Raw genomic sequence first — 12,433 nt, 5'->3', positions numbered from 1 at the left:
GTGAGCTCAGAAGTTACCTAAGCTCCCTGTTCCCATAAAATGTGTTATGGGCGTGGGAAATCCTACCTACCTTGTAAGACTGTTGTCTGGGAAAGATGCTGAGCAATGTTGAATGCACTCGGGAAGAACAATAATGATGATAATAATAATTCACGTGAACAATAATAATACCGAATGCCGACTAGGGAAGCCAGAGACCCTCATCTCAGCATGTGCCAAAAGGTGATTCCCAGAACACTGGGCACTTCTCCAAAAAAGAGGATGCCTCTGTGGCACCGAGAGCCACCAACCTAAAGCCCCTTCAGGAGAAACCCAGCATGGATCCTATTGTGACCCCATTTCCAGATGAGGAGACTGAGGCACAGAGGGAAGTAACTTGCCCATGGCACCCAGCAGGAAATAGAGTTAACAGGGAGCTGCTTCTCTACCACAGCAGGAGAGTAGGGGGCCCAGCACCCTGGGTGCAGGGTGGGCCAGGCCCGGGTCTGAACCCAGGCTCTGCCCCTCATTTGCTGGTTAGCCCAGGCAAGTTGCTTGGCCTTCCAAGGCTCACTTGCCCCCTCTGTCCAATGGGAAAATACTCAAGGATAAAAGCACATAGCTCATGCAGCTGTGGAGAGAGTTGGAGGGAGCCACATGTAAGGGAGTGACTCAGTGCCTGGCTCAAGTGTGGCAATTATACAGGAGGAACACACAAAGAGAAAGGCCACTTGACCCAATTTCATCCTCATGGCAGCCTTGCTAAGGAGGAGACTTTGCCCTCTGGTGGAGGAAGTCACCAGAGAAGGAGACTCACTTGTCCAGAGCCGCACAGCATGTCAATGGTAGAGCTGGCATTCAAACTCAGACTAGCATGCTCACCACTCCACATTTCCCTGTGTCCAAAATGTCCCCTCCGCACACACAGTGCACTCCAATTACCCCTGTCCACTGCGTACCTCCTGGCTTCGCTTCCTCATAATAGCAATAGTTATAATATTCACCTTTTAGAACCCTTGGCAGGTGCTAACCCCTTTACATAGATTTCATCATTTAGTCCTCCCAACAACTCTATTAAGTTATAACCATCCCCATTTTACAGATGAGGAAATTGAGGCTCAGAGGAGGGAAAGCACCTAAACAAAGGGCCACAGTGAGTGGCAGGACTAGGGTTCAAAGAACTTAACTCCCTTCCACCTTCTCCATTACCCTTATTATTAATAATAAGAATGCATAGCATTTTGGGAATTAATATCAATAAGAGCCAACACAGTTGAAGACCGACTATGTGCTGGAGCCCTAAGCAGAAAAATTTTCCTGTGGAGCCAGGTGGATTAGAGGTCAGGCTCTTGAGTGCAGGTTCAACTCCGACCTCTGCCATTTATCCTCTGTGTTGTCTGGAGCAAATGACTCTGGGCCTCAGTTTCCCCATCTATAAAGTGGGACTGACAGCAGTGCTTGCCTCAAGGAACTGTTGAAGGACAAAATGATGAGAGATGTGTGAAGCACTCAGAACAGCCCCCAATTTGTGTAAGCAACCTGTGAGTGTTAACTGTTATTAGTCCCATTTTACAAACTAGGACAAAGAATCAGAGAGGTTAAGCAATCTGCCTGAAGCCTCACAACAGAGATCTGAAGGGATCCAAAACCCTTGAGCTACAATCGCCCCTCTTCTTGTGCCAGGATCCCCTACAAATATTCTCCCAAGCCCTGTCCACACATCAATAATAATAATAATAGTAATAATAATAATACCATATTTCATGGATTCTAAGACCTAGAGTTTCTTCCCCTTTTCACTGCTCTAAATCAGAGATACTCAGTGAGCCTAACCACTGACAGTGAGTCATGCTGTAAATTTTTTTAAAAATTGCATCTCAAAATTGATGACACTGGGGTGATTTTAAAAAAGTCCTAGAACTAGATAGTGGTGATGGTTACAAAACATCATAAATGTAACTAATGCCACTGAATTGTACACTTTAAGATGGTGTAAACCGCAAATTTAATTTTTTAACCACAATTTTATAAATCGGTGATGCTGAGATCGAGGAAATATGGTAATAGCAAAATATACGACAATCATGGCCCAGTGAAACAGGGCCCACCCGGTGGCAGACACAGTTCAGCCACTCTCACTCTCGCCCTGCCCGGGTCGGGACTCGACTCCCCCTACACACTCTCCCTACAGCCTCCTGGGCGCCCGCCCCATCCAGATCCGGGACCCCCAGGTCTCACCCGCCCCCTCTCTCCGTTTTCCCTCAGAGACGGAGACCATCGTTGTGCAGGCGCCACCCGACGTGCGCGGCTTCCTGGGCGACAATGCGACGCTGCAGTGCAAACTGCACACTCAGGAGCACAACGTACAGGTGACGCTGGTGACGTGGATGCGGCAGGACCTGGCGGGGAGACCCCGCAGTGTAGCCGTCTTCCACCCGACCCGGGGCGCCAGCTTCCCCTCGCACCCCAGCTTTCCGGAACCTGGTCGCTTGGAGTTCGTAGCTGCCAGGCCCGGCGTGGAGTTGCTGGACGCTACTCTGGCCGTGAGGGGGCTGCGCGCGGAGGATGAAGCCAACTACACCTGCCACTTCGCCACATTCCCGCAGGGTAGCAGGAGCGCCAGTACCCGGCTCCGCGTGCTGGGTGAGCGTGGAAGAGGGACACGAAAGGGAGGAGCTTGAGGGGTGCAGGGAAGTAAGCAGAAAGGGCAGGGCCCTGGAGAAAGTGAGATGGCCTCCAGAGCAGAAATCCTGTGGGGACAAAAGAAGGTGGTAGGTGACTGCGAAGCCCGGATTTGCATCCCAGTTCGCCACTACAGGCTTGGGCAAGTGGTTTCATCCCAGATGCTCCTTTGGTCACCTGTAAGATAGGGTTGGTGATGAGAGGGCTGCCCTCCCTCCAGCAAGCTGTCCTGAGGGTCTCTGGAGTGTCTCCAGGTGACCTGCTTAGAACAGAGGCCCATGTGACTCCTCATAGTTGTCAGCTGTTGTCACTCCCTTTGGCAAGGAAGGGAGAGTTGAAACAGACTACAAGGAATGGTGCTTTCCCCAGTGGGGTCCCAGCACCCTCCACTTCCATCATTGTCCCCGAATCATGGGTTCATTTTCATGAGCACAAGGGAGACTACAATAGGCCCTCCTCTTGGAAATTAAGTAAGAAGTCTTTGTGCCCCAGTTTCCTCATCTGTGAAATGGATATTGCTATGAGGATGACTCAGAGCTGACATTTATTTTTCCCTTATGTGCCAGGTTAAGTGCTTGGAGCTGTGCCAAAGGCATCTCTGGTCATTTCAGCAAACCTGGGACTTCAGATATCATGGTTTAGGATGATGGTAAAACAACACCAGTGAGTTAAATTAAAGAGAAATCATCAGTAAATAATAACCCAGGTAATGATAAGGAAGGAACCCAGTGAAGCCCCAGGTCTGCAAATAACCAGAATGATGGTTAAGAGATGGTCAGGATTGTTTTAGAGTGAGACAGACCTGGAGTGAAAGCCCAGCTGTCACTTAAACCTTGAGCCAGTCACTTTTTCTCTTCACCTCCAGGGCACAGCTTAGCCCTCTCAGATGAGGAGTGACCTGTCCCTTTTTTTCCTCTCCCCAGCCCAGCCCCAGAACAAGGCTAGTACCCTGGAGGTCCCACTCCGCCTGCTCAGCCAGGAGCCTGTGCCCGTGGCCCGCTGCCTCTCCACAGGAGGTCGCCCGCCTGCCAGCATCTCCTGGTCCCTGGATGGGAAGGCCAATACCAGCCAGGTACCAGGACCCCTGCCTGGCACATTCACTGTTACCAGCGACTTAACCTTAACACCCTCAAGCCAAATGAACCTGAAGAATGTCACCTGCACCGTGAAGCACGAGAGCTTTAAGGAGCCCGTCCAGCTGCCTGTGATTCTCAGAGTGCGCTGTGAGTGTTCCCAAGGGTGAGCAAGGGCAGGAGCCACGGCCAGGCTGCTTCCACCCCCACCCCCTCGTCCACACTGACTGCCCTGGGCCACAAACAATACTGCCCTTCATTAACTATACCAGCTTCTTAGGCCCCATCAGTGCTGCTCCCCACTTTGCCAGGCTCCCCCGGCTACTGTCTGCACTGACACCCACACTGTCCGTACTGGCTCCCTGGAGCACAGGCTACACACACCACCTACACCTGCTTCCCTGGGCAGCTACCTACGCTGACCTTGCCCTCAATGCTACACTGCCTCCCCCATTGTCTTCACCAACTCCCTTGTCCATTTTCTATATTGCCTTCCTACTGTCTACACTGGCTCCTCTGGACCACAGATAGCACGACCCCCATTGTCTATACCAGTCATTTAGGCCACCAACTCTGGGGAGATGTGTTCCCCCTGTTTTCTAAACTGCTCCTGTGACCACTGTCTACACTGTTCTCCTAGGCACTCCCTCATACCGCCCCTCAACATTGTCTACACTGGCTCCCCTGGAGAACCGTCTACACTACCACCCCCCGCCAGTGTAGTCTTCACTCCCCTCTGCCCCAATATTGTCTACACTGGCTCATCTAGGGGCTACGTCTTCCCATCACTGTTTACACTGAATACTCCCCGCCCCCCCGGGCAGTTGCTATACTGATCCCCTCAGGCACTGTCAACACTAGACCCCCTCGATATTATCACTGGGTCTGAGGGAAGAGGGGATCCACACTGACTTCCCCCACCCTCCCTCCAAAAAGAAACACTCTGTCTCATTGGCCTTCCCCCTGGGGAATTTGAAAAGTTCCCTGTAAATCACATCTGGGATGGATGAGCAACAGGCTAAAAAGCAGAGTCATTCAGGATTCTTTCCTGCAGGACTTGACAGAGCCTTGAATATGTCCTGTGTGCTATGAGTCTCCAAGAGGCCTTTTCTCACAGGACATCCAAGACACGGCCAGGACCTGGCTACCCAGAAAAATGAGTACAGAGGCCAGGCCTGAGAAGCACTCTCTGCACCCAGCTACCTCCCACCACTCCAAGGACTCTCAGGCTTCTGTGAGGGAACCCTTTGCCGCAGACTCCTCACAGGCTTCTTTAACTTGGGCTGTTCCCAAAACCCGCTGAGGCTTTTCACTGTTGTGACATGAATCCCACCTATCTGTAGGCCCCTCTGAAGACTCCCTGTCTCTGAACTTGTGTGTCTGTTTCTCCCAGACCCCCCTGAAGTCTCCATCTCTGGTTATGATGGCAACTGGTACCTCGGCCAAAGTGAGGCCACCCTGACCTGTGACGTCCGCAGCAACCCAGAGCCCACAGACTATGAGTGGAATACGTGAGTCCTGGGTGGCTCTGGACCCCTGGGTCTGAGGGAGGAAGGCTGGGGGCCTCGTCATCTGGGTCTGAGGGAAGAAAGACTGCAGGCTGGATTCTGGGATCTGAAGGAAGGGGAGGGGGTGCAGGAAAGTACAGAGAGAGAGGAGAAGTTGACTTGGGGCCCCAGGAACATTTCTGCATTGCATGCGCAGAGTTTATGAGGGGGTTAGTCCAGGTTCACAGATACACCTGCTCTTTATGGCAAGCCTGCTGTGTGCCCGGTACTTACAGCATCCCATGTGGTCGCCGTACTCCAGGCACAGTCAGCATTATTGCCATGCCTGGGTTAAAGATCAGCTGGGCCCCCACAGGGGCCATCATTTGCCCTGGTCACACAGCAGAGGCGGCTCTCCAATTGGCATCTGACTCCAAACCCAGTGCCCTCACTTCTGGGCTGTGCCACCTCCCCCGTCACCTCCGTCATCTCTGGAGGAGCAAAGACTGTCCCCAATCTCTAGATAAGCAAGTTGAGGCGCAGAGCAATCAGAAGATTTCCTCGAATTCATACCAGCCCTGGGGTTAAGAATGGAGGAAGAAAAGGGCAAAGGGGTCAATTGTTTGACGTGATTTTTATTGGGCCTTTTTCCTTATTATAAAAGTGACTTATGACCATTGTGGAAACATATGACAATACAGTTATGAACAAAAAGAGGAATATTGCACCTATAGTCAAATATACCCAGCCACCTCCAGAAATATCCACTGTTGCCCTTTTTCTATATCTTTCCTGTCTTTTTCTCCTGCGTTTCTAAACAAAAACTGTGCTGTCTGCAATTTTGAAACTTTTCCTCTATCTCATGAACACCTTTCCATGTCAAGGCACATAGTTTCACATCCCCATTTCCCCAGCATTTTGTCAGGGCCATTTTCAAACATACAGAAAAATTGTAGGAATTTTCCAGTGAACACTCGAAAACACACCACATGGATTCTCCCGCTAACATTTTGTTGTTTTATCCCCTTTCTGTCCATTGGTGCATCCCTCTCTCCATCCATCAAACAGTCCATATCTTCTATGCATTTCAAAATGCCCACAGCCCCTTTTGAAAGCTGCTGGGCTTCCACCAAATGTGAATGACATCGATTATTGAACCAATCCTGAATGTGGGGTACAGAAGTGCTTTCCCGTTTTCATCTATGTAAATGCGCTGGTGGTGAACCTCCTTGTATACCCACCTCTGTGGATAGCTACAGTCGTTTCTCAATTGTCTGTCAAAGGACTTGCTGGTCAGTGGTTTTCCACTGGTGTCGACAGATGGCACGTTTGCAGGTCTGCCTCAAAGCACCATCATTCAGGCTCACGAGCCACGTGGCGGGGTTTCCTCCCCAGCTCTGCAGACGCCCAAACCTCCATGCCTCGCCCTCCTCCATCCATTAAACCGATGTTTCTTGGCTGCTTACGACATGCCAGATGCTATTGCCCAACATACCTTGGTGAATAAAACAGACCAGATTCCCTCCCCTCATGAGGCTCCCATTTCAGAGGGGGAAGAAATAATTAGATAACTTGGTAAAGCACATAACGCTGTGGAAAATACAAAGCAGAGGAGAGGGATAAAGAGGGGGTCACTGCCGTTGAAATAGAGTGGCCGAGGAAAATGTCGTGAAGGCGTCCTCTGAGCAGAGGCCTGAAGGAGGTAAGGATGAGCTATGCTTGTCCCTGGAGACAGGGCCTTCCAGGCAGAGGGAACAGTGTATGCAAAGACCCTGAGGTGGGAGTGTAACTGGATTATTTAAGGATCAACAAGGGGAGAGTAACAGATAATGTGGTCAGTGGTATCGGGGACCAGCTCATGTGGGACCTGTGCTGTAGGAATGACTGCTAATGACTCTGAGCGAAGTGGGAGGCACGGGAGAGCTCTGAACAGAGGAGCGATGTGAGCACACTTAGTTCTAACAAGATTGTTCAGGCTGCTGAGTGGGGGACAAAGTTGGGTGGGGAACGAGGGTGGAAGCAGGGAGCCCAGTGAGAAGGCAGCCATAGTAGCCCAGGGGTAGGACGATCGGATCAGGATGGTGACTGGGGAGGCGCTCAGGAGTGGCTGGATTCTGGGTAGATTGTGAGGGTGGGGCAGACAGGATCTGCTCATCGGTTGCATGTGGGTGAGAGGGAGAGTCAGGGGAACTTCAGGATTGCTCTGAACTTACATCATAGATGGCATGGGGGTTTCTGTATTCCTGGCACACAGTGAGTGGCCCATCACCTGTCACTGGAGGCCTCCAGCAGATGTCACTTCCTCACTCCTCTGTCTCTCCCAGGACCAGGGGTTCCCTGCCATCCTCTGCTGTGACCAAGGGCAACCAGCTCCAGATCCATCCAGTGGATGAATTGATCAATACGACTTTCACCTGTAGTGTCACCAATGCCCTAGGGACTGGCAGGGCAGAACTGCCCATCCGGCTCAGAGGTGAGGAGCCCCCTGGGTGGGGAGAACAGAGGAACCAAAGGAGGTGGCCACAGCAGGATTCCCTCTGAGGGAGGAGTTTGGCACTTGGAGGCACCTGGGTAAGGGAGTCACTCAGCCACAAGAATGCTGTCTGACTCCCATCCTTCCCCTGCCCCCTCATGAGAAGACCAACAGGGTTTACTCTCTGTTAACCCAACATTTGTACCATTGGAACCCTTGTACAGCCACCTGGGCACACCCCTCTGCAAACCCAGGCTGGGGTAGTTGTGGGATGCCTCATCCTCAGGGACTCAGGAAGGCCTTTCTTTCCAAGTGTATTAGGCAAAACTATCAGTTGCAGTTGATAGAAGCGCAATTCAAAATAGTTCAAGAAAACAAGGGGACTTTATTGAAAATGCACCTTCAGGCATGGTTAGATCCAGGAACTTCAACTGTGTAACCCAATGACTTTTCTTTACCTCTCATGTCTCTATGCTGCTTTTCTCTATGCTGGCTTTATTCTCAGGCAGATTCTTCCCTCAGGGAGGCATGATGGCCCTCAACAGCTGCCAGCTCACATCCCACTAGTTTAATAATCCCAGGGGAAAGAATGCACCATTTTCAATAGATCCAGCCAAAGTGCCAGGGCTGGCTCTCATTGGCTCAACTTAGGTCATAGTCCCCCTATGAACCAATCACAGCAGCCGGAGAGAATGGCATGCTCTGATTGGCCAGACGTAGGTCAAAGTCCCGTCCTAGGAGCCAGAACCATATAGACTGAGGGAGGCAAAGTGGTAGCTTCTCAAAGGAATGATGGGTAATGTTTGCAGAGCAGGTGAAAACCCCAAAAGCTCTGAACCTAAGTCCCTGCTTCTTTCTTCCGTTCCAGAGGTTCCTTCCAGGGAGCAGTCACACTCGGCCTTGTCTCCTGCGCTTGTTGTTCTGATTGTGGTTGTAGTACTGATTATAGTTCTGATCCTGGTGGTGGTCCTGATTTATCGCCGGTACTTCAGACAATCTCGTGAGTCCCCTCCTCTTTGGCACATTCCCGGCCTGTCTGCCATGAATGAACATCACCACAGCCGCCTTAATTGAGCACCTAGTATGTGCTGGGCTCTGCGCTAAGCCTTCCACACAGTGGCCTCTCACTGAATCCTCACCCCAATCCCATGAGGTTCCCCATTTTACAGACAAGGACACCAAACACCAGGGAGTCTCGGTCATTGGATCATTGATTCATTTTACAAATATTTAGGGAGTCAGGACAGATCCTGTAGGGCTTTGAAGGCCACAATAAGGACGTTGGCTTTTAATCCAGGTGACACAGGAGCCCCTGCCGGGTAGGATGGACTAAGACTTAATCTTCCACACCCCCACCTCCCAGCTTTCCCCCATCTGCCTTGCTCAGGAGTGATGCCCTAGCTGCTCTCACAGAAAGGAGGGGGTGGCAGGAACTGGTACTCTGAACCCCAGCTCTAAAAGGGCCTGAGGGTCTCTTACCTCAAGGGCTTTGCACAGGCTTTTCCCCTGCCTGGAGCACCCTCCCTGTTGCTCCCTCTGGAGAAGTCCTTTGGCTAATTCTGTAATCAAAAGAACTGTAATTTGTTGAGCACTTTCTATTTGTCGGACACTTTCTGGGCACAGCCCCCTTGAGTGCTCACAACTACCCCGCAAAACGAGTGCTGCTATGAGCTCCACTTTACAGATGAGAACATGTTACCTGCCAATCAGCACACAGCTGGAAAGTCAGGACTAGGAGGCAGTTCTGTTGGCTACAAAGCTTGTTTCCTCAACCACTAAACAAAACTGCCTCCTCTCAACCCAGCTGGAGGGCCCCTCCTCCAGGAAGTCCTCCCTGATCCTCCAGACTGAGCCAAGCACCTGCTCTGGGCTCCCTTACCCCAGCCTTGCCCACTCCGGATCATCACTGTGTGGGGACTTGTCTATCTCTCCAGTGGACTGTGAACCCCAAGAGGGTAGAGCTAGAATAGTCATAGTCACGGCTGTGTCCTTTCACCCCTACCACTAGGCCGGGCATAAGGGTGGCACTTGAGTAAGTGTTGGCTGAATATGTCATCTCCAGAGCCGGGCTGCCTGTGCCTGGCACCTCACTCTACTTTTTTATCAATTGTGTCACCATGGAAAAATGACTTATTCTCTGACTCAGTTTCCTCATCTGTGAAATGGGAATAACTGTACCTGATAATACAGAAAAAGCACTTAGTGCAGCATTTGGCACATTGTAAGTCACACACTGGGTATCTATAAGCTATGATTATTATTGCTATTATTACTATTACTATTATTAATATAAGCTCCATGAGAGCAGAGATTTTTGTCTGTTTTGTTCACAGCTATATCCCCAGCTCCTAGAATACACCTGGCACAAAGTAGACATTTCCTATTTGTTAAATTAACCCCTGTTTGATGGGTGAGGAAAGCAAGGCATAGAGAAGTTAAGTCAATTACCCAAGGTCACAGAGCTCCTAAAGGACAGAACTGAGGTTTGAACACTTCCACCTACCCCAGTCCTGTTTTACAAATGTATAAACCACTATGGGAAGAGGCACCCCCATGTCAAGAGGAGAGATGGGACTTAGAATTTCAGAGCCGCAGCCACCAACATGTGTCTCCTTCCCATGCTTTTCCAGCATAGTCACTCATCCCTGACAACTTCTCCTCCTGTTTCCCCAGGTCAGAGACAATGCAGCCGCTCTGCTAATGGAGTAAGTGTGGTGGTGGGGCTCCGAAGGGTGTGGGGGTCTGCATGAACCACACACTCATTGCTGTGGGCTTTCCCAAAGGGATAGTCATTTCTGGGCACCCACAGCACTTAACCGAAAGCCAGCGTGGCATTGGGAGCCAGGTCCTGGATCTTTTCCCCAAATGCCTTGAGCAGTGGTTCCCAACCCTTCCTGCTGGGCACAACTCCCTGTAAGATTTGCTAAAATGCAGGTTCCTGGGCCCGCCTCCTGAGAATCTGGTCTGGTGGGTCTGTGCTGGGCCCTGGCATCTGCATTGTCATAGGTGCCCCTTCGCTCCCCTGTCATGACCACACCTTGAGAAGTGCTGCCCGGGCTCCCAGGGAGATGGGAGGGGACAGGCCTGAAGTTCTTCGCAGGATGGGCTTCAGAGGGCAGGTTTTGTCTGAAAGAGCTCTGAGGCTAAAGTGTGAATATCCTCTTTCTAGCGTGTCTCCTACTCAGTTGTGAATGGTAATGCCAGCTCTCCCCAAGAACTGCTGACAGCAGGCACAAGGTGACAGCATCAGTGCCGAATGAAGGAAGCAACTAGAGCTGGTAAGGACGTACGCCTCGCAGCTGGACCCCACTCCAATGGATGAAGTCTCCCTCCAACAGGACAGAACACCCTCTGTGCCAGACCTCAAGATGTCTCCTATGTTCTGCAACACAGTGGGTGGGTATAAGCTCAGGGGTCCCCAAGCCCACTCTCAGGTTCAGTCTGTTCACTAAGGACTCACAGAACTCAGGCGAGCTGTTACACTCAGGTGAAAGCACAAGGTGAAGATCAGCAGTGGGAAAAGGCGCGTGGAGCAGAGCCAAGAGAAACCTGGCACGAGCATCCAGTTGCCTACTCCCAGTGGAGTCATACCACAGTGCAATGCCATGTCACAACAATGACATGTCACAGCACACCCAGAGTATTGCCAACGAGGGAAACTCACCCCAAACGGTTTCCAGAGCTTCTATTGGGGGTCGATCATGTAGACATCCCTGACCACCGATGCAGCTGACCTTAGGCTCAAGCACCTCCATAGGTCAAGTCAATACTGTGTGGTCCAAGGCCCCACCGTAAACCACAGGGTCAGCACAGAATACGCAGTCCTGTAAACCAAGACTACTATCAGCCGGAATACTCCAAGGGCTTAGAGGTCACCTCTCAGGGCTAAGGACTGAATCTCTCTCTGGGCGAGGTTAACCCTTTCCTGCATGGTGGGGCCACACAGGATGTTCCAACTGTCAGAGAATTTTGGTAAGAATTTGTCCTCTGACCTTGAGCTTCCACATCTCCATACCAGTCAAATCACTGCGTTTACAAGCAACAGTCACTGACCCCAGAAGAGAACGAGAAGCTGGAACTTGGGCTGCCTGGGTCTGTCTGAGGAACAGGAATATCTGGTGGATGTGAACTTGGAGTTACCAGTCCCAGGCACCTTGTGCCAAGACTCAAGTCCTGGCAGAGCATCTATAGTCAGCGTGCTACGGTTGATAGAACCCCGGGGCATGGGGCCCAGTAACCCACCAAGGCTGTTGTTGCCAAAAGATGGAGGAAGAGACGCGGTGAGAGCAGCTACACAAGACACATGCTGCCCTCAGACTAGGATGGATGCAGCCCAAGACCCCGGAGGCAGAGCTGCTCAGCTGCAACGGACATATTTAATTGAAGATGGTTTATGATCACCAGAATCCCTCTTACAGCGAGAAGTGTTTGCTGTGGAATATACCTTAGGGAGATAAGACCTTGGGTCAGGGTGCTAAACCAGAGAGCAAAGTGTAAGCTGCTCTGCAAGAGATAACCAGGATTTGAGATTCACATAAAGAGTGAAAACAGGATGGGGAAAGACAGGAACCAAGAGAATGGGAGGGGGGAGGGGTGGAGAGGCACCTAGGCCAGTGGAGCTCTCAGGCACTATAGAGACAAAGGGGACACTGGTTGCCTTGCTGCTATGGAAAGTCCTTGTCTGTTTCTAGCCCCAAACACTCATTAAACCTTATTTATTACACATCAAGTGGCTGTGT

General features: G+C 51.1%; 1 protein-coding gene across 1 annotated transcript in view; it reads left to right on the top strand.

Annotated features, from left to right (window-relative positions):
• The window catches only part of PVR (PVR cell adhesion molecule), a 13,211-nt gene extending 778 nt beyond the window's left edge, over positions 1-12,433 (top strand). Inside the window, exons 2-8 of the mRNA XM_019754902.3 lie at positions 2,245-2,622; positions 3,585-3,884; positions 5,128-5,245; positions 7,546-7,694; positions 8,563-8,694; positions 10,368-10,399; positions 10,864-12,433. Of these exons, the coding sequence (XP_019610461.3) occupies positions 2,245-2,622; positions 3,585-3,884; positions 5,128-5,245; positions 7,546-7,694; positions 8,563-8,694; positions 10,368-10,399; positions 10,864-10,935 (1,181 nt within the window). The 3' untranslated portion in view covers positions 10,936-12,433. The remainder of the gene's footprint in view (positions 1-2,244; positions 2,623-3,584; positions 3,885-5,127; positions 5,246-7,545; positions 7,695-8,562; positions 8,695-10,367; positions 10,400-10,863) is intronic.

The sequence above is a fragment of the Rhinolophus sinicus genome, chromosome 8 (genome assembly GCF_057876585.1).
Source record: "Rhinolophus sinicus isolate RSI-liver-muscle chromosome 8, RSI-T2T, whole genome shotgun sequence".
Taxonomy (NCBI): Eukaryota; Metazoa; Chordata; class Mammalia; order Chiroptera; family Rhinolophidae; genus Rhinolophus; species Rhinolophus sinicus.
The sequence above is the reverse complement of the archived record's forward strand: the minus strand, read 5'-3'. Positions and strand labels throughout refer to the sequence as shown.